The 21,710-nt window shown below is 50.2% G+C and overlaps 1 protein-coding gene across 1 annotated transcript in view; it reads right to left on the minus strand.

Annotated features, from left to right (window-relative positions):
- Positions 1-103: 103 nt before the first annotated feature.
- CLSTN1 (calsyntenin 1) overlaps positions 104-21,710 on the minus strand; it is a 53,581-nt gene continuing 31,974 nt past the window's right edge. Inside the window, exons 9-19 of the mRNA XM_058161150.1 lie at positions 21,003-21,124; positions 17,821-17,983; positions 15,793-15,843; positions 11,913-12,070; positions 10,175-10,323; positions 9,600-9,826; positions 8,718-8,888; positions 8,385-8,530; positions 6,864-7,005; positions 5,535-5,719; positions 104-3,328 (exon numbers count right to left, since the gene is read on the minus strand). Coding sequence (XP_058017133.1) covers positions 3,125-3,328; positions 5,535-5,719; positions 6,864-7,005; positions 8,385-8,530; positions 8,718-8,888; positions 9,600-9,826; positions 10,175-10,323; positions 11,913-12,070; positions 15,793-15,843; positions 17,821-17,983; positions 21,003-21,124 — 1,718 coding nt within the window. The 3' untranslated portion in view covers positions 104-3,124. The remainder of the gene's footprint in view (positions 3,329-5,534; positions 5,720-6,863; positions 7,006-8,384; positions 8,531-8,717; positions 8,889-9,599; positions 9,827-10,174; positions 10,324-11,912; positions 12,071-15,792; positions 15,844-17,820; positions 17,984-21,002; positions 21,125-21,710) is intronic.

A 21,710-nucleotide genomic window follows, 5' to 3' on the forward strand; every position in this document is an offset into this window, starting at 1 on the left:
ATAGATAGATAGATAGATAGATAGATAGATAGATAGATAGATAGATAAACACTAAGGAAACTTCTGGATCTCCCTTCCCCAAATATGACAGCAACTCTCATCATTTTTAGAACCAGAAATTTATTGTAGCTCAGACTTTTCCAAACGTGACCTATTTACCAATATACACATCTGAAATGTTAGACCCATGATGGCTACAAAATGCATCAGAGGGAGAAAAAAAAAATTACAGCCTTTCCATATTAGCTTGGGTAGGAAGTGTGTGGTGGGGGGGGACGCGAAGTGGACATGATTAGGTTCACAGTCTCTAAAATACAGTTGCTAAACAGAGACGGACGGGATCATGGAGAAAAAGGCTTAAGGTTGGGGTTTGTTTGTTTGTTTTTTCCTTTTCTACACGGTGACAACAAAAACACAGGACAAATTCAGACACAAGTTAAAGAGTGTTCCCAGTGTGTGTGTGGAAATTTTCCAAACCAGTTTCCCTTGCCTGGTTAATCAATCAACCGGGTTTTGTATTTTCCCCTGTCCTTTTTTTTTCTTTTTCTTTTGCAAAATGGGTGGTGATGATTTGAGGAGGGGTGTGTGTGAAACTGCATTCGGCTTTCAGAGCTGTCCCGTTGCCAAAGGCACTGCTGCGGAGATCACACTGGCCCCCAAAGGAAACCCTATACACTCCCTGGCTTGGCAGTTAGTGTGTGTGTGTGTGTTTCTGTGTAATTCAAGCACCCCAACGTCCAACAGGGACCTCAATTTTCACCAGTGGGACGGCCAGATCCTAAAGGGAGAATTCTACCTGTGTCCGAATATTTCTGCCACGAACTCTCTCTCTCTCTTCCTTTCCTTTTTTGAGCCTTGCTTCCTGCTGTTAAAAATTAAAAAAAAGAAAAAAAGAACTTCAATACTTTTGCAGCTGAAATCCTTCTCGCTTTTTTATTTTTTTGTGCTTTTGCCAGTTTTGGGGGCAGATCGACCATGTACCTGGAGAGAAGCCGTGTGTGTATGTGTGTTTTTCTGTGCATGATTAGAAACGAGGCTTTGCAACTTTGGCCACAAACCAAACCCGCTTTGGGGAATATCTTTCCGCTTCTGGCACTAAATCATCCAGGCAAGGTTTTATGAAACGCTAGGTCTGGTTTTTTTGTTTTTTTTTTCCAATCTCTCGGACCAGGGGTCTCCAACCTTGGCAACTTTCAAGACTTGTGGACTTCAACTCCCAGAATTCCTCAGCCAGCTTTGCTTTGCTGACTTGACAGCTTTGCTGGCTGGGGGATTCTGGGAGTTGAAGTCCACAAGTCTTGAAAGTTGCCAAGGTTGGAGACCCCTGTCTTGGACCACTCTCTTCAACGTCATCTGGAATGTTGATGCGATCGCTTTGAGGAGGGGGGGGGGGAAGGAAGAGCCCCCCCCTCATCCAGTCAAGGTATGCAAAGACCCTCCCCTTCTTCCGCCCCCCCCTCCTCCCTCAATAAAAATAATAATAATAAAAAATAAGCCAGAGATAAGAGACACCCACATCTCAAGTTAGTGTTGTAGTAGCTACAGGAATGAACGGGAGTGTTTTAAAGAAAAAAACAAAACAGAAAACGAGGAATGGCGCCAGTACAGAAACATCCCTCAGGAAGCTGAGGTGAATTTGAACCGTGCCGCTTTCCGGATCTTAACCTGGTTTGGGCTCAACTCCTGAGAAAAGTTGTTAGTGTAAACCCGGAGAGAACCACGTTTAAAGGGCTCCTCCTGGCGCGACGACGACAACAATAGAAGCTGTTAAGCCACGTAGGATAACCAGCGGAGTCAGATCCGAAGGCGGCCGAGAGGAAAAACCACCTTTTCATTCATTCTTTTTTTCCCCCTCCTTTCAGGAATGAAAGATGTATTTCTTTTATTTTTTTAAAAAAGGGAGGGAAACCCCATCCACAGACCTCGTTTGAAATCGCAGTCGAGTCCGTTGGCTCCGGTGGTTGTTTCATTCATTCTCTGCACTACTTTTAAAAACTTGTCCCTAAGTTTTTTGCCTTAGGAATTCTGGGGGGGGGGGGGAAACCTGAAATCGCTATGCCATGCTGCGTGATTTCTTCGTCTTTTTTTTTTTTAAAACCTCCGCGCGGTCATCTTCCCCTCCCCTCCCCTCCCCTCCCTCCCTAGCCCAGCCATGTTTTTCACTACCACAAGTGACATAATTACATAGTTCCGACGTATTTACAAAATATTAAAAAGTCTTGGTTAAATCTCCTAAATATTGATTCCCCATTTCTGCCATTTTACACATGCACTAGGAGTTCGGGAAGGAAAGAGGGAGGGGAGAAAAAAAAAAAAGAGAGGGAAGAGTTTGGAAGGAGGACTCGAGACAACTGAAAATCAGCTAAAATCAAACCAAGATTTTTTTTCTTTTTTTTTTTAAAAAAAGAAAAAGACTAAACAATAATAATAAAAATAGGGTTAGCTCTCAGTCGACAAAACGAGTAACAGGGTTGGCTTTTTCCCCCCCCCCCTTGCTTTCACCCCAGAAAAAAGAGGTGCGAAGTGGGGGAGGAAGAGGACATCCCCATATAAAATAATAGAAATAATTTTTTTTAAAAAAAGTTAAAGTCTTAAAAGTGGAGGAAAAACCAAGGAGAGGGGAAGAAGCCATTAGATCCGGGCACGTTTTAGAAGCGTTGAGAAAAGACACGCCTTTCCCTGCGGTTCATTAAAGCAGCCTCCCTTCTTGCGAGCCGAAAAACTGCGGCTGCTTTTAAGAGCCACCCCGGTTATACGTGGACGCTGGCGGGAACGTCACTCGCAAAAAAAGGGGGCAGCCGGGATGACTGAGGCCCATGGGAGGGAGATGACTGGGGCCCAGAAAGCACAAGGCAAGGCCCTGCAAATTAATCAAAAAAAAGGGAGAAAGTGCTAGCTACATTTCTACAGGCAGGGATTTTGGGAAAGGATTATGTCCGACACACGAAGGGGAGGGAGAGGGTGGGAGGGGAAGGGAGACTGGCCAACTCTAATGGGGCCAGGGAGACTGTCTGGCTCCTGGCACCCCTGAAAGGAAGGGAAGTGGTTTGTCCTGGCGTTCTCCGGAGCGAAGAGAACGAAACGAAAAGTAAAACCGACGAGGGGAGCTGGGAGCTTGTGGGGCTCAGTAGGGCAGGGTCGAGTCATCCCATTCCAGCTGCTGCTGCCGGTTGACGTGCTGGGGGTCCTCCTCCTGCTCGCCCCCTTCCTCCTCCTCCTCGCTGCTCTCCGATTCGGCGCTGGTGATGTCGTCCTCCTCGCCCCCGTCTTCGCTTTCCTCTTCCTCCTCCTCCTCTTCCTCCTCGCTGCTGTGCTGGTCCTCGTAGGTCTGGGAAAACAGAGAAGCACGGGGGTGTGTGTGTGTGTCTCTCAAGGGTCTCTCCCACTCGGGGGGCACCTTAAGAGAGAACTGTTCTGACCTCGGCTTCCCCAAAAAGCACGAGGCAGAAACCCTGGTCGCGACAAAAGCCCCCCCCCTCCTTTTTTTTTTTATATTTATATCCCGCCCTTCTCCGAAGACTCAGGGCGGCTTACACTATGTCAAGCAATAGTCTTCATCCATTTGTATATTATATACAAAGTCAGCTTTTATTGCCCCCAACAATCTGGGTCCTCATTTTACCTACCTTATAAAGGATGGAAGGCTGAGTCAACCTTGGGCCTGGTGGGGCTTGAACCTGCAGTAATTGCAAGCAGCTGCTGTTAATAACAGACTGTCTTAGCAGTCTGAGCCACTCAAGGACCCTTATTAAACGCGAATGCAAATTCCTCTCATTCACAATTCAGCCAAGGCCTGGCAAACAGTCTTTTGAAGGTGAATTTATGACCACAGACCTTATCCGGCTTGGAAAGCTGCCATGTAAGTATTTTCCTTGCTGTGCAAGGAAAGACTTGGCGCAGAGTCTCTGAGATTCATGGGCAGATCTTCACGCTTCTGAACCGACCGAGCGAATTGTTTCCTGCAAAATCCCACTCCCCTTTCGCTCCTCTTTTATTTCCTTTGGGAGGGGTCATTCATTGTCCACCTGTGGCTTTACTCCTGAGTCGACCCTGTTTTCTTAGCTGTTCTTTTCTTCTGGCAGCTCTGCGCATGCGCACACCGGGAACAGGCTCAAGCTGTTCCTCTGCCTCACAGCTGTCTAGCTCTGGAGGCAGCTGATAACTGCCGGACGGCCTTGACCCCCTCTCTGCCTCTGATGCAGAGCTCTCATCCGAGGCTTCCCCAGCCTCCAGGACTGGCCCATGTTCTTCCCCAACCTTTTCACTGTCCGACTGCTGCCACAAGAACCCCAGGGTGGCAGTTACCTGCCCTCCTGCCCTACACCCAGAGATTCAACTCTCGCGTGAGATTCAAGTCTCATCTGAGAGCTGGGGGAAGAACAGACAGGCTATGGCTGAAAAGGACAGAAAGGAGGAAAGAGCACCACTAAGAGATATTTTGGTGGGTGGGTATGATAGGGGACGTGGGTGTTAGATACAGAGATGAGAATCGGGAACGGTTTTCCAACCAATAATACGGAGAGGAACCGGCCCAATGTTTGGAAAAATTTTCCCAACACAATGGGGTCCTTCCTTGCCTTTGAAGTTTCACATGCACGAAGTCAGTCATGGAAACTGTAAAATAGGCTTAATGCTGCTTTTAAGAGCCATGGTGGTGCAATGGTTAGAATGCAGTACTGCAGACTGACTCTGCCCACTGCTAGTAGTTCGATCCTGACTGCCTCAAGGTTGACTCAGCCTTCCATCCTTCCGAGGTGGGTAAAATGATGACCCGGATTGTTGGGGGTAAGTGGCTGACTCTGTAAACCGCTCAGAGAGGGCCGTAAAGCACCGTGAAGCGGTATATAAGTCTAAGGGCTATTGCTATTAAAGAAAAAGGCCCCATGGGACCAAAAGGTGGGACCAAAATCCTTTCCCCCACACACGACAGCTCCAACTCAAAATGTTGTGTCTGCGTCCCCCCCGAGCCGGGCCTCCTGCCAGAAAGTGACTTGGAAAGTGAGGGGGAAGGGCCGTCAGGACTTACCTCAGGAGCACCGGCTTCCCTGGCTCAGCTCCAGGAGCCAGAAGCGGGCCAGGTGGAAGAGATAACGAGGCCTCCGTCCCCTGACTCTTTTCCCCACCCCCCCAGGCCATGCCTCCAGACCCAGCTGATGGCAATCAGGCCTGGCTGGACCCTAGGTTTCCTAGGCAGGAGAGGCAGGAACAACAGAAGCAGGGGTGGGGCAGGCCTAGGAAGTGCTGAGTCATGGAGCCATACCCCACAGGATATAAAGGCAGTGAGCACTTCTGTGTCTCTTCGTAGCTGGCAAATCAACTGATTAACTGAGAGCTGAAGTGACTCACCAGCGTCGAGGGAGATAACAGAGACACTTGGCAGACGTTCTCTATTCTGCTGCCAGAGCTGATAGTGCCGGCTAATTAAGCCATCGCTCAGACGGAGGCGAAGGGGGGACAGAACACAAAAGTTATAATGAGAGTATCGGTTTGTGACTCCGAACTCGGGACGAGCCGAGATCTCAGCCAGTCTTTACCTCCATGGGGTTAACCGTGATGGTCAAGGCAGAGTCGTCCCAATCCATCTCATTCTCCTTCCCGGAGTCCTGGTCCCGCATTGTCCGCTGATGGGCCGCTCGGATCCGGAAGACTCCGAGGATGATCATGAAAACCAGGAAGCTGACGCACACCACGATCACCACCGTGGCGGTACTGGGAACCACTGGGGGAACAGCGTGTTCAGAGGAGGAAGGGAGTTAGGTGTGAAGCGAAGGCAAGAAATGCAGCCATGCATTTATTTTTTAACCTGTTCTGGGCGGGGTGGGGGGTGGGCGGAGTTTGAGGCAACTGATTTGGGGGAGCAGAATCTGCATGGATGTACTGTAAACGGAGCAGCAGAACGGACTAACTCATATACCAGGGATCTGCCGGAAAATAAGCCCCAGCGTGATTTTTCCAGGATGCTCGTAATATAAGCCCTACCCCCAAAATAAGCCCTAGTGAAGATCATCAGCCAGATGGATGCATTTAGTACCGTATTTCCCCCAAAATAAGACCTAACCAGAAAATAAGTCCTAGCGTGATTTTTCAGGATGCTCGTAATATAAGCCCTACCCCCAAAATAAGCCCTAGTGAAGATCAGCAGCCAGATGGATGCATTTAGTACCGTATTTTCCCCCCAAAATAAGACCTAACCAGAAAAAAAGCCCTAATGTGTCATTTGGAGCAAAAATTAATATAAGACCTGGTCTTATTTTCAGGGAAACACGGTAGTTCCCAGCTTGCATATTCACACAGCGGTTCTGCAGAAGTCCAGAAATTCCACAAAAATGAGTAGTAAGTTTCTAATTGCTACCTCTTCTTGAGAGCCGGAAAATCCCAAGATAGGCAGGGAGCAAACAATGTAATTTGCAAGCGGTCCACTGTCCGTATATTTAGGTTTGCCATCATTTTTATGACACAGTGGCAACAAACAGGAGACTGACTGCTGAAGTTTGGTGATGGGACGTTCCTGAATATCCTGTTTTGTTTTATTTTAATTCAGTTTTCACAACAGACGTGTTTCAGAAAGCTAGGGAGCTGCTCCTGATCCCAGCAGGAAGGCCTAAATTTTAGCATCTTTAAGTGCCGCTCAGATGTGATTTGGTTTAATGTGCTGTTTCCCAAACTTGGGCAATTTTAAGACACGTGGACTAGAGCCAGCAGGGCTGGCTGGGGAATTCTGGGAGTTGAAGTCCACACGTCTGAAAGTGGCCTAGGTTGAAAAACCCTGATTTTAATGGCATCTCAACAAGCTGCCTCTCCCAAAACGGAGGAGTTGTTTGAAATGGCAACGGGGAGATTTAAAAGAAGGGATGTGTCCTTACCAGAAAACCCTGGGTGAGGGTTGGCGAGGTTATGGCCAGAGAGGTCAACGAAGGAATGATGGACAGGTTGCACAAATTGGGGCTGCTGGGCAGCTATATGGCTGGCATGTTCCATGACGTTAGCGGTGTGGATGACGTTCACCTGGCAAATACAAGATCGGAGAAAGGAGAACACAGAGTTTTTAGGAAACCAGCTGCAGAAACCTGTTTTGTATGTGTGCCTTGCTCACTGGTCTTGACCTGAGGGTCCTCGTCCCAAAATTTCCCCATCTGCAGGACTATTGCTAAGACTCCTGGGAGCTGTAGTCCACCACCTGGAAGATGCCAGTTGGGAGAAACGCAGCTCTATGTCTACCAATTCTTAAGTAAATTGCACAGGCAGTCCTCGACTTATGATCACAATACAGTCCAGAATTTATGCTGCTAAGAGAGAAATTTGTTAAGTGAGTTTTGCCCATTTTGGGGAAACATTTCTTGGCATATTGGTTAAGTTGAATCACGGCAGCTGTTTAAAAACTGGTAACACGGTTGTTAAGTGAATTTGGTTCCCCTCATTGTCGGAAGGTTGCAAAAGGGGATCTCGTGACCCCGGGACACTGCAGCGGTCATAAATATGAAGCAGTTGTCAGGCATCTGAAGATAAATCACGTGCTCATGGGGGAAATGCTGCAACGGCTGTTAAGTGTGAAAAATGGTCATAAGTCACTTTTTTCCAATGCCGTTCTAACTTCAGTCACTAAATGAACTGTTGTTAAATCGAGGACTATCTGCACGGGATTATTAGTCCTATCAGGAAGGAGACCACTCAAGGATTCCAGAGGTGCTACTTTTTGTTGTTGTTGTGAGGTAAAGGAACAGAAACGTTGCCCCCCCCCCTTATACCCAGTGCACTTGAGGGTGGTTACTGTATTTTTTTGGACTATAAGATGCACCTAAATTTAGAAGAGGAAAACAACAACAGAAAAGTTTTTGGTCTCTGCGCACCCCATTTTCGGGCCTTTTCCACACTTTTTTTCTGCCCATTTTGAGGCTTTTTTGACCCGTTTTTGAGGGGGTTTTTTGGGCCGTTTTCGAGGCTTTTTGGGGCTGTTTTCGAGGCTTTTTTGGTCTGCTTTCAAGGCTTTTTTCGGCCTTTTTTCAGCCCGTTATCGAGGCTTTTTTGGCCCATTTTTTTCAGTGGGGGGGCCAAAAAATGGGTCATGCAGAAACCGAAAAACAGCTGGTAGGTGGGCGGGGCTTTGGCAATATTCGGTCTATAACACGCACAGACATTTTCACCCCCTTTTGGGAGACAAAAAAGTGCATCTTATAGTCTGAAAACTACAGTATTTTAAACTCCTTTCTCACAGGATTAACCGGTGGTTTCTCTTCCTGCATTCATCTCCTGTATTCCTCTATTAAAGACAAGTCTACTTCTGTCCCATCAACAGAAGGTCACAACACATCCAAACGGAGAAAGCCCAGATTCACAAAACCCAAAAGTCCTGAAGCCTATCAGAAGAGGCGACTCCCTTCACTTACTTCCACCTTAAATTCATTGCTAACGTAGCGTCCGTTGAGCTCCGAGCACACCAGCTTGAACTTCCGGTCAAAGAGTGAGACGGCATGCCAGTTACGGTACCGGATCAAGTGCAAAACTTCCTCGTAGCTGGCCATGGTGTCCACCCCTGCGGAGAACAGACACGGGTCAGCTAAAAGATCGATGCTGGTTAGGAGGAGGTATTTGACAAAAACCCAGTTGTCGCCAATTGCAAACCACGATTTAGGACCTAGAATGTCCGGGAAAGATAGTTGCGTGAGTTAGTGCAACGTGTAAACCTTCTCTAAGAGGTGAAGGGACAGGGAGGGCCGTACCAGTAAGGATGAGTCCAAGGCTTGAGGTGCTCATTTCCATTCCTTTCTGCTGCAGCCGTACCAGGTCGACCTCCAGGCTCTCTTGGTCCCTGTTCAGTTCTTCCCCCAAGACCGAGACCTCACAGGTATCCAAATTATGCATGATTTCTTCCGACACCAAGGATTCTTGGACTGGAAAGGAGAAGAAAGGGGAAAACTGATCAGGAAGAAGGATGTAAGAAATGGCTTTTAGGTTTTGGCGAGACATCAACCACCCATCCATCAAGTTGTTACCCCGACGGAAATCTTTCCCTATATAATCTGGGCTGCCTACGATGGAGGCTGGATGTTTTCTCTGTTCATCTATCCCAGTGATGGCTAACCTTTTTGTCGTCGCATCCTAAAAGCAGGGGGAGCGAAGGGTGGGTGGGTGGGTCATGCATGTGCGTGCCCACACCCTTAATTCAATGTGCCCCCCCCGGTGCATGCAATCTCCCCCCCCGTGTGACCCCGCTTTTGGCATGCGATCGCAAAGGGGGTGGGGGTGTTTTTCACTCTCCCCAGACTCCAGAGACTTTCTAGGAGCCTGGGGAGGGCGAAAACGGCCTTCCCCACCCCCCATGAGGCCGGAAGTGGCTTGTTTGCTGACTTCTGGTGGGACCGGAAGGCCCGTTTTTCCCTCTCTCCAGGCTTCAGAGCCTTTCTAGGAGCCTGGGGAGAGCAAAAACGGCCTTCTCCACCTCCCCGGAGGCCCTCCGGAGGCCGGAAATGGCCTGTTTCCCAACTTCCGGTCCCATTTTATGGAGAAGATGCTGCTTTGCTCCATTCTGGAGAAAAGCGGCCACTTGAGACAAACAGGGCTCCGGGCAGCCTTTCCCTTCCTCCTCCGTCCCTGTGTCTCACCTGTAGGGTCTTCCTCCCCCTCTCCTTCGGGCTCCACCTCCCGCGTGATGGTGCTGATGATCCGAAGCTCGGGGAAGAGAGACACACCCTCGGGGCTCTCAAATTCCGAAGCCGAACGGGCAAAGTGGTTGATGCCACTCAGGCTGATTTTGGGTTCTTCGGGTTGCAAGACCATTATGTAGCCCTCCACGAGTGGAATGGCGATGCAGGCTTCGTTGTCGGCACACCTGGACGAGGGAAGACGTGGTGGCCATCAGCAGGGTGGTGGGTTTCCATGAGAGAGTACGCGCAGAGTACAAGGCCACAAAACAAACGTCCTGCCCAGGGGTGAAATCCAGCAAGTTCTGACAGGTTCTGGAGAACCGGTAGCGGAAATTTTGAGCAGTGGGGATTTTGCAATATCCTTCCCCTGGCACACCCACCAAGCCACACCACGCCCACCAAGCCACGCCCACAGAACCGGTAGTAAAAAAAAAAAATGGATTTCACCACTGGTCCTGCCCCACAATATCCAAGCGCCCCCGAGTCAAACTCCTGGTTGCGTCTCCTCTCCTCCGCCCTCTACAAAGACTCACTTCACCGTGCTCGTGATTTTGATCCGCCGGATGCCGGGTGTGGGGAACTGGCGCGAGTTCACGTACGAGAGGCGTTGCATGGTCTTGTCGAACCGTTCGAGGTCGTCCCCTTCTAAACTCAGGGCTGACCGGCTGGGGTTCATGTGGATCTGAAATGAGGAGAAGCTGTAGGTTGTCTAAGGAAGGCCGAGAAAACCTTTCTGGTAAACCAAACCACGGGCGGAGGGTAAATGACCCTAGTTTGCTGCCGTAGGTAGAATAACAGAAGCTGAAAAAAAAAGCAGGGCCGGAATTTGTCCGTTCCTCTCTCATCTCATACATCAAGTGGGGCGCTGCAATTCTCTTTTTTAGCTTTACTTCGTTTCCCGAAGCCGAGTCTGCCTTTAAGATCTCTTTTCTCCTGCCTCTCATTCTCCCTCTGAAGAAAATTAGGATGGATGCTGCAAAGGCAACTGACGGAGAGGGACTTAACGACAAAATGGTAGGTGTCATTCAGGGATGAAATGTAAAATTTGTTACTACCGGTTCTGTGGGTGTGGCTTGGAGGGGGTAATGTGACTGGATGGGCATGGCCAACTTTTTTTTTTACTTTTAAAGGCATTTTTTTCTACAACCTCTTCGGCCAAAGAGGTTGTAAAAAAAATGCTTTTAAAAGCCTGTGACGATCAGGCAACTCAGCTGGGATCGCCAGAGGGAAAAAAAAGCTTTTAAAGGGTTTCTGACGATCCCAGCTGAGCCGCGCGATCATCAGAGGCTTTTTTTAAAAAAAAAAAACTTTTAAAAGCATGAAGTAATTCTCAGCTGTTCTAATAATATATGTTTGTTTAGGACTGATTGTGTCTGGTAATAACTACTTGGGCCTAGGTCACAACAGTAATTGTGAAGTGCTTTTTTTTGGCCCCACATTTGCCGTAGGCTAAATAAATAAATGGCAAAGGCTGCTAAAATGTAAGGAAAGAGGAGCATTTAAGCAGCGCGCAGTTCTCTTTATGTTAAAGAAGCGAGGAACGTTTTAAACTTGGTCCATTTGTGAGCCTTCGCTTGTGAGCCCGGGATGCTGGGAGCTGCAGCCTGACCAGTCTGGAGGCCGAAGTGGGTTCTCTTTGTGTTCGCAAAGGCCCACAACTGGGCCCTTTCCATAGCAGCATTCTGAGAGTACCTGTTGTGGCCTGTCGGCAAATGGCCCTTCCAGCAGCCGAATCAGAGGAGGAAGCGGTATGGGAGTCAGGTCAGCATCAAGGCAACCTGAGACCCCGGAGGGGGAAGAGGGAATGGAGCTGGCAGAGAGTAAGAGAGAGAGAGAGAGAGAGAGAGAGAGAGAGAGAGGCGGAGCCTGGGCAGTCCGTCAGCCCTCAGATGGCCCCCAGGTCTGGAGGTGGCTGATGAGGAAGAGGAGGAACAGCTGGGCCCAGTGCCTGATGTGTGGATGCGCAGAAGGCAGAGGAAGAACATCTGGGCCCAGTGCCTGATGCGCAGATGCGCAGAAGGCAGAAGAGAGGAGAGCAGTGGAAATCTATGGGCCGGTCCTTGGGACGGAAGAACCACCACTGCTAGTGAAGCCCCACCCTAGCTCTGGGGATAAAAGGCAGGGGGCAGAAATGAATACATGCGGCAGACAACCATTCATCTTCTGGCTGGCCAAATTTTTTGCCGGGGCTGCTGGCGCTCCTAATAAAAGAAGCTTTTGCGTTCACTTCAGAGGGTTTGTTGTGTTTGCGGAACCGAGTCAGAACAGTACCTTAAGGCCCTTTGCGGTGCCGTCCGTGGTGGGCAAGTCCAGGCCTTCCTTGCAGGTATACAGACAATCGATCACCTTCTTGCTTTCCAGTTTGCCCGAGCGGATGGTCAAGCCGGCCAGGTTGCCACGGAAGAACTGAGCCATCCGCTGGTCGCCACCTTGAGGAAAGGAGGAAGGAAGGAAAAGCAGCTGTATTTAGTCCTGGCGCTCGGCCCATTGTCTGACCAGGTGACACTCGTGCACCGTGCTCGGTTTTGCTTTCCGACGGCATGCAGTTAGTTGCCCGTTCCGGAGGTCGACTCGCAGTTATGCTCAAGCGCGAGATGGGGAGGAACGGAAAAATAAAACGGATGCTTGTTCATGCAGCGAGGGGCTTGGGATGGGATGAGCTAGCTTTGTTGTGGACTCAAGGGGAGTTTCATAGGACCACCTTTATTTTACGATAGCTTGTCTAAAACAGATTATTGGAAAGGGAGTCCTTTTTCCCACCCAAGAATCAAAGGTTCCAGGTTGAAGCCAGGATTATAGGAGGACCTGATGGGGATTTGCTACATTTTCACCCTGTGATCGATTCCTGAATACTATTCCTTGGGAGGGTTTTACTGAAATATTCCTGGAGGTCATCTAAATTCCTCTAGAACAGCATTTCTCAACTGTGGCAACTTTTAAGATGTGTGGACTTCAACTCCCAGAATTCCCCAGCCAGCTATTCTGGGAGTCGAAGTCCACACATCTTAAAAGTTGCCAAGGTTGAAAAACACTGATGAAGCCTGATGGGAAAGCCAATCCAAATCTAGAACTCTTCCTGTTCGAGGAAGGTAAAGGTTCCCCTCGCGCATCTGTGCTAGTCATTCCCGACTCTAGGGGGCGGTGCTCATCTCCGTTTCAAAGCCGAAGAGACAGTGCTGTCCGAAGGCGTCTCCGTGGTCATGTGGCCGGCATGACTCAATGCCAAAGACGCATGGAACGCTGTTCCCTTCCCACCAAAGGTGGTTCCTATTTTTCTACTTGCATTTTTTACGTGCTTTCGAACTGCTAGGTTGGCAGAAGCTGGGACAAGTCACAGGAGCTCACCCCGTTATGCGGCACTCGGGATTCGAACCGCTGAACTGCCGACCTTTCGATTGACAAGTTCACCATCTTAGCCACTGAGCCACCGCATCCCTGTTAATAGTTCTCTCCTATTACCCACTTTGATAAAAATCCACACACAAAGGAAGTACTTTTTGAAGCAAATACTTTTGTATGCAAATATATGCAGCTTTCACGGAAATCCCATCTTCTCGGCAACTTTCATCTCACTTTTAGATATAAATTGCAGGAAAGCCATTCCTTTCCTTTGGCTTTCAGTGTCGCTGTTTTAAGTTGATGATAATAATAAAAAGATGCTAGATATTTGGCAACAGGCCATTTTAAATTAAAGCAAGAATGATTCGGTGGCCTCAAACTGGGAAGTTAAAGGTAGCAAGTCATATCCTCCAAAACTAAGACAGGTGAGTCAGAAGGTAACGGAGCCATCTGCTCATCAGCCTGCGACGCACTAAGAGGAGCCCCCCCCAAAATTGGACGTGAACCATTCTATTGTGTTTTCCCGAAAATAGGACATGTCCCGAAAATAAGGCCAAATGATTTTTGGGGTGGGCATAAATATAAGCCGTAGTGACGGCGTAGGCATGGCCAGCACAGGAGGCAGCCCTTCCCTTCCCCGGTCATCTCAGGGCTTCTCGGCCCCTTAATCGGATCAGCTGAGCCACTCAGGCCGCCATTCATAGCTGATTGACGGGTGTTGCTCAGGCCGCCGCCTCCAGCAAGCGCGGCCGCTTTTGCGGTCAATTGCGACTGCAAAAGAAGCTGGAGGCCAAGCAACGCACCCCACATGCCTCACGCCCTCCTTACCTAATGGTGACAGTCACAGCAGGCAATTCTGTCCATGGAACAGCTGCTTTATGGGCGCCTCCAGCAAGCATAGCCGTTTTTGCCATGGATTGCGGCCACTTCTGTCGCAGGAGGGAGAAGGGATGCGCCCCATGTGCCTCGTGCCGGCCTTCCGATAGCAGTAGTTATCCACTATTTATTTACCCTTATTTCATCCCAACTGTACTTCCTGCTGCAGAAGTGGCTGCGCCCCAGGAGCGCTTTTGGGAGAGAAGGCAAAGGGGAAGCGATCGCTTGCAAACTCCCACCCTGCTCCCGCCTCTCGTCTCCCGGCAGCCCCAGACGCCCAAAGCCTGCATCCACCCGGCTCCCTTTTCCACAGCGCCCAGCTCTTTATCGAGGGGTGGGTGGGGGAGAAGAGAGACGCATGGAGCGAGGCAGGACTCACTCCTCTTGCCGTCTCTTCTCCTCCCTCTCGCCGGGCATGGCAGGGCTTCCTGCCCCTGCCCAAATTGCATGCAATTTGGGGGGTGGCAGGTGGGGACGGGGAGAGCTGGAGAGACGTGAGATATGTCTTACCTGCCTTCCAGCTCCGTCGTGTGTCTCGACGTCGTCTGCAGGCAAACACATTGGAGGGTTAAAAAAAACCCTTGCGAGTTCAATCAAACTTCTCGAACTCGTGATAGGTTTGGTTTTACCCTAAAAGGAGTTTGCCTGCAGACGACGTCGAGACAGGCGACAGAGCTGGAAGGCAGGTAAGATGTGCGTCTCATGTCTCCCCAGCCCCACCCCTCCCCACCTGCCACCGCCTCGCTTGCAGGTGAGGGGGATGGATGGGAGGCGGGCGAGTGCTAAGAATGCCGGGGAGATTCCCACCTTTGGTTCCCCAGCAAACAGCTGACGAGCGACTGTATTGGCAGCGCAAAACAGCAGCAGCCATGAGATGGCCGCGCTCACCGCCTCCTGCACCCCCAAAATAATAAGACCTCTCCGATAATAAGGCCAAGCCCTTGTTTCGGGGGTTCAAAAAAAAGAGGGTCATGTTTTCGGGGAAACACGGTATGACTTCACCGCTAATCCTCACCAGCCTGGCCCTGTAAACTCCTATTTGAAAAGGTTTGCTTGAATTGACAGAATGGGTTCGTGAGAAAGGCCGAAAGGTGAGGTTTGCCTCTGATTTTTATGCAATTTATCCGGTTCCCTCTTCTCTTTATGGAGCGGTTAGATCCTGTGGTTAAGATTCTTCCCCAAGGAAGCTCCCATAGGATCTGCCTTCCCTGGGTCTCCCCAAGAATGATTGGGCTAAGAGACTGAGATGGGCCAGCGACTTTCCATGGCTGAAGAGCCCTCACTGGACAGGAAATGAATTACAGAGACATTGCTCTGGGTTGGCTGTTTGAATTCCAAAAGGAAGCGAACAATGGGCCAATGAGAAGTCACTGTCCCATGATAGGTCCCACCCTGCAGTAGCCACCACCCCACTTGGGAGATTTCTCAACCCAGATTTCGTGGTGGCACCGTGGTTAGAATGCAATATTGCAGGCTGACTCTGCCCACCGCCAGGAGTTCGATCCTGACCGGCTCGAGCTGGATTCAGCCTTCCATCCTTCTGAGATCGTTAAAATGAGGACCCAGATTGTTGGGGACGATAGGCTGACTCTGTAAACCGGTTAGAGAGGAGCTGGAAAGCACTGTGAAGCGGTATATAAGTCTAAGTGCTATTGCTAGTTTATTTCAAGGCCACCTTCATGAATGCCTGATGAGGGGTTATTGCTAAAACAGGGGAGGGGAGGAGAAACCAAAGAGGAAGTGAATATACATATATATACATATGTAAGAAAAGTGCAATGGAAAGAAAATAATAATACAAGCTCGGCAACGTGATTATGTGTCCCTCCAATGGCCGTAGTAATGCAATGCTGGCCGGTCATGCTATATGTGATGAAGCCACAGCTTGCCTTGGACATGAAAGCATTAAAAAGAGAAAAATTAGACTGCCAGCAACCTGTAGGGTTCTCGGTCGCTTGGTCGGTGTCATTCTCATTTCCCGTATATTCTGCGGAGAAGCAAGAAACAGGGAGGACAAGAAAAAACAGGAACGGAAGGGTTAGGTCGGGGCTGGATATTTTAAACCTGTCGCAGTTCAGGCCTGGATGGGCCACCCACCTGGAATTCCCGTTTGTTAAGATAAGATAGCGGGGACGCAGAAGAAGGGCCTTCTCCGTGGTGGCTCCCTCCCTCTGGAACATCATCCCTGCAGAAATTTGACTGCCCCCCCCCACTCCGACAGTCTTTCCGAAGGCTCTAAAGATTTCGGGCCTGGGGAACCCAGAGTGGGATGGAGCCCATCAAGCGGATTATTTAATCACGTGCTGTCGTCAATAGGTGGGCAGTCAGTTTTTTTTTAATTAATTAGGGGCCGTGATAGCTCAGGCTGTAAGAAGCCTGTTATTAGAACACAGCAGCCTGCAATTACTGCAGGTTCAAGCCCGGCCCAAGGTTGACTCAGCCTTCCATCCTTTATAAGGTAGGTAAAATGAGGACCCAGATTGTTGGGGGGGCAATAAGTTGACTTTGTAAATATACAAATAGAATGAGACTATTGCCTTACACACTGTAAGCCGCCCTGAGTCTTCGGAGAAGGGCGGGATATAAATGTAAACCAAAAAAATATATATATTATTTTTCCCCCCCTATATTGTGTTTTGATTGGTTGTAAGAGAGTCGCTCTGAGCGAGTAAGGGGACTATATCGATTTTCTAAATATATAAAAATAAAAATAGGTAAGCAAAGTTTGCAAGGCCCTTGGAGGCGGGGGGGGGGGGGGGGGCGCGACTCTCCATCCCTTATTCCGAAGGACAAGCCAAAAAGCATCTAAACCCTAAAGATGAATTTGGAGCATTTTTCCCACCGTGGCACCCCTGCTTTCCTCTTTCTGCTGAAGTTTGATGGAGCGCTAAACCTAATCCCCCTATTGACTTATACAATTCAATTACGGTTATCAAATTCCTGCGCGAGCCTGGGATGGCGCCTCGCGCACAAAAGCAATAGAAAGCGAAGGATGACGGAAAAGAAAAAGACGTTTCCCCCCCCACTAACCCGATTAAAAAAAAATGTCCTTAAGAAACTGTGCCATTAGGGGATTTTTAATTTATTTATTTTTTTAAAAAAAGGAAGAATTACAGTGGAAAAATGTTGGTGCAGTGCTTGCCTTTTTAAGACTAATCCGAGCATCCATTTTCTGAGGATGCTGATGAGGGAAAAAAGCCTTCGGGCACCCTTTGATGTTGTGACTCAGCCTTATGCAGTCCCGGGGGGAGGAGGGGGGGAGGGAATGGTTGTTTTAACCTGCTTTGAATGTTAGTTAAACCATCAGGCGGCTGCATTTCTACAGGCCCCTCCCGCTATCACAAGCCGCCATCACATACAGCCGTTCAGCGACTTATCCTGGGAAGCACCCCAATCAACCCCTACTCGTAAAACCTATTTTGCGAAAGGTTTTACGAGTAGGAGTTTCGTAAAAGTTATGCTTTTTACGAAAGGCAGAGCTAGCGAGAAAATTCTCACAAGACTTTCTGGTTTTATAATCTGTCTTGAGTTCCTGGCCCAGTTCAAGTTCTTCAAGCCAGGGGTCTCCAACCTTGGTCCCTTTTAAGACTTGTGGACTTCAACTCCCAGAGTTCCTTAGCCAGCTTTACTCTGGGAGTTGAAGTCCACAAGTCTTAAAGGGACCAAGCTTGGAGACCCCTGCTTCAAGCCATGTTTTCCTTCGCCAACAGCTCTCAAGTTGACAACAAATTAGAATTGTTCGGGCAACTATCTGAGCTGGAGTGAATCAGGAAAAAGGGGTGAGTTTTGTGATCTGATGTCTCATTAAATCCGAGCTGCTCTTTTGAACGTCTTTGTTTCAACCAGCCCCATTGGCTCCTGCCACGGAAATCAGATTGGATGAGTTGAAGGCCATTTGACCCTCCCCCAATGGGAGTCCGGCCCACAAAGAAGCCATCAAGACAAAACCTAGGCGCTCGCTTACCTTGCCAGCAAGCTCCAACTACTAGCTGCGATTCTATCTTGGAGGGATGGAGAGGATAATCCTCAGTCACCGGGAAGGGATCGAAGGAAACGCCGTCGACGTAGAGCGTGGCCGCAGGAAACTCTACATTTAGGATGTAGTGGTGCCATTCCTGATCACAAACCTGGAAGGGGAGCCAAGCGTTTAAAAAGACTGGAGGGAAACAAACCTACATTTCATTGTTCCCAAGGGATGGGCCTCATTCCTAGCTTTACCTGTGAAAGATTCATGGCTGACTGACTGTGCTCACAGCCATACAAGAGAAACCAGGGAGGGGTATGACTGTGTTGTGTCTTGCCCGCTCTCACCGCAGCCGGGGTTATCTGCTTCTGAACGCTGAAGAATGTCCTCCCGGCCCCAGCCCTGGCTCCATGCCCAGACAGGCTGAGGAGGGGGCATCTCCCGGCCCCAGTCCTGGCTCCATGCCCAGACAGGCTGAAGAAGAGCAAGTATCTCCAGCCCCCAGCTCTGGCTCCCTGCCCAGGCAAACGGAGCAACTAGACCCCTCCCCCTCCTCCACAGCATGTGAGCCTGAGGAAGGTCAATTACCAACAGCTGCAGACTGGAGTGACCCTCGCTTCAGAAGAATTGATAGGCGGCGGCGACAGAAGGAAGGGAGGGGCAGGCCTGGATAAGTGCTGAGTCATGGAGCCACACCCCATGGCCTATATAAAGGATCTGCTTTCTGGCAATCTCTGAGTCAGGCAAAGTCTAAACATATCTTGCTGAAGTCACTTTCTGGTCTCCAGCCTGCCCTGAGGACTTTGCTAGGACTTTGGCAGAGCTGCAGAGGCACGCCTGATTCGGATTTCCCTGACCCGGCCGTCAGCGGAGGAGTGGGACACGACAGACTGGAAAGTATGGGTGGCTGGGAGGGAATTGAGGAATTCATGTGAGCCGTCGGTAGCCGGGGAGAATCTCAACACCTCAAGGTCAACCGATGAGAACCTTCTGATCCAAGCAGACTATTTCTCAAAACAAAGGGATTGCGCTGGATTGGTGGACACTGGATGGCCCAGGTGGGGAAAAGGGAGGATTTTAATTATGCAGTTTTCCCAGGAAAAGTTCAGAACTGCCTTCGCTACTTCTGTGCCTGTATGGCTCTATCAGTAAAGTTATACTCTTGGTAAAATAAAGTCCCAGGAGTTTCTTTTGCTGCGTACGCCGACGGGACGGTTGACATTAGCTTTAGCTAGAGCTTCACAGGAAAAGTGGACAGTGGGACTACAGGACAAGGAACCTGTAAGGGGTTACCATTTGCTGGAGGTGATCAAGGGAAGGCAGCACGGTTATCTGTGAGGGAGAGCTTAATGAGGTTGTACTCTGGATTTGATGGGCCAGTGAGGATCATAATCTAATGCAGACGGATAGCAAATCAAGATCGGGCGCCTCCAGGTAGGATGGGCTTGAACCCTTGATCCTGGGCGACCAATCTTTATCTAGATCAGTTTCGGGGGGAACGCGGAGGGGGGGTTGCGTGCACGCCCACATCCATAATGCAATGCACCCCCGTAACACCCCCCCCCGCGCATGCGCACATGACCCACCGTGCTGCCCTGCCCCATGAGCATGTGCACGCGACCCTCTCTGCGCCCAGTTTTGGGCCTAGCAGGCCTCTATGAACCCTCTCTTCCGGACTTCCAGTAGGCCCATTTTTTGCCCTCCCCAGGCTCTGGAGGCTTTCCTTGGGCCTAGGGAGGATGAAAACATTTCTGAACTTCCGGGAGGCCCATTTTTTTGCCCTCCCCAGGCTCTGGAGGCTTTCCTTGGGCCTAGGGAGGATGAAAACATTTCTGGACTTCCGGGAGGCCCATTTTTTTGCCCTCCCCAGGCTCTGGAGGCTTTCCTTGGGCCTAGGGAGGATGAAAACATTTCTGGACTTCCGGGAGGCCCATTTTTTTTGCCCTCCCCAGGCTCTGGAGGCTTTCCTTGGGCCTAGGGAGGATGAAAACATTTCTGGACTTCCGGGAGGCCCATTTTTTGCCCTCCCCAGGCTCTGGAGGCTTTCCTTGGGCCTAGGGAGGATGAAAACGGCCTCCCCCGGCCCTCTGGAGGCCAGAAATGGCCCATTTACGGACTTCAGGGAGGCCCATTTTTCGCCCTCCCAGAGCCTCCGCGCGAGCCCTGTACTTATCTGGCATCCAAAACGGGCTGCGTGGAGACTCCTGAGAGGGAATGGGCGGCGTGGGCGGGGCCAGCTGAAAATCAGCTGGCCAGCGCATGCGCACATGACCCACCGTGCTGCCCTGCCCCTTGCGCATGCGCACGCGACCCCCTCTGCGCCCAGTTTTGGGCCTAGCAGGCCTCTATGAACCCTCTCTTCCGGACTTCCAGTAGGCCCATTTTTTGCCCTCCCCAGGCTCTGGAGGCTTTCCTTGGGCCTAGGGAGGATGAAAACATTTCTGGACTTCCGGGAGGCCCATTTTTTTGCCCTCCCCAGGCTCTGGAGGCTTTCCTTGGGCCTAGGGAGGATGAAAACATTTCTGGACTTCCGGGAGGCCCATTTTTTGCCGTCCCCAGGCTCTGGAGGCTTTCCTTGGGCCTAGGGAGGATGAAAACATTTCTGGACTTCCGGGAGGCCCATTTTTTGCCGTCCCCAGGCTCTGGAGGCTTTCCTTGGGCCTAGGGAGGATGAAAACATTTCTGGACTTCCGGGAGGCCCATTTTTTTGACCTCCCCAGGCTCTGGAGGCTTTCCTGGGGCCTGGGGAGGGTGAAAACGGTCTCCCCCGGCCCTCTGGAGGCCAGATATGGCCCATTTACGGACTTCAGGGAGGCCCATTTTTCGCCCTCCCAGAGCCTCCGCGCGAGCCCTGTACTTATCTGGCATCCAAAACGGGCTGCGTGGAGACTCCTGAGAGGGAATGGGCGGCGTGGGCGGGGCCAGCTGAAAATCAGCTGGCCAGCGCGCACGCATGCACAATAAAAGTGACCTAGGGCAACGGTTCGCATGCCCACAGAGATGGCTCCGCGTGCCACCTGTGGCATAGGTTCGCCATCGTAGAGCTAGATGAACCAAGGGGCCTAACTCACAGCCCCGTTAGGCCATCCGTTTTGCAAATCTGAAAGTTTCTAACCAGGAAAGAGCTGTGGTTCCATGCAGGGGAGCCGACCCAGGGTGGCGGAAGTCTTTTTTGCGCCCACCTGGTTAAGCCTCCAGTGGAATTCGGCCGGCTTGTAACTCTGCCCCTCGGAGGGATCCTGGCGGAAGAGGAAGACCAACCGGCAGTTGTGCACGTAGAGGGAATAACGGTGACGGCTCATGTCTGCAGGAGAAGAACAGGGTTAGCGTTCCATCTCCCCCACACACCCACATGTCCAGTGTAAGGTAGGTTTGCTGCTCTTGGCAAGTCATAGATCTTTCCCACTACAATTGCCATTATCCACGACCCCTGGCTGGGTTTGGGGGAAGTGTGAAACATCTGGAAGAGACCCAGCTTCCAGCTAATAACAGGAGGAGAACTTTCCCTCCGGCTCAGTGGGAACCAGGCCAGCTTGAGTTGAGCCAATAAACCCCAGCTAAGTACTGCAACATCCAAGGCCAAAGCATTCTCTTTTTCCAACACCCAGAAACAAGGACTTCAAACATATCTCAAGGCCCATAATTGGCCTATTAATGTCCAATAAATGTTAGCCGTGGGGTGCGGAAGGCTGGGAGGCCTCCAGGAGAAAAGGAAAGTTTGAAGAGCCAGAAGTCAGCGTGCATGGTGGGAATACACAGCTCCACAGAAGAATTTCTCCGCAGAGAGACCTTCGCGGAACTTTTAAACAAGCCAGCGTATGTTTCTAATCATTTTCGGTTTCCAAGCTTCCCTTTCTAAAATAATTATTTCCAGCATCCCAGATATGCCC

This window comes from Ahaetulla prasina, chromosome 18 (assembly GCF_028640845.1).
Source record: "Ahaetulla prasina isolate Xishuangbanna chromosome 18, ASM2864084v1, whole genome shotgun sequence".
Classification (NCBI taxonomy): Eukaryota; Metazoa; Chordata; class Lepidosauria; order Squamata; family Colubridae; genus Ahaetulla; species Ahaetulla prasina.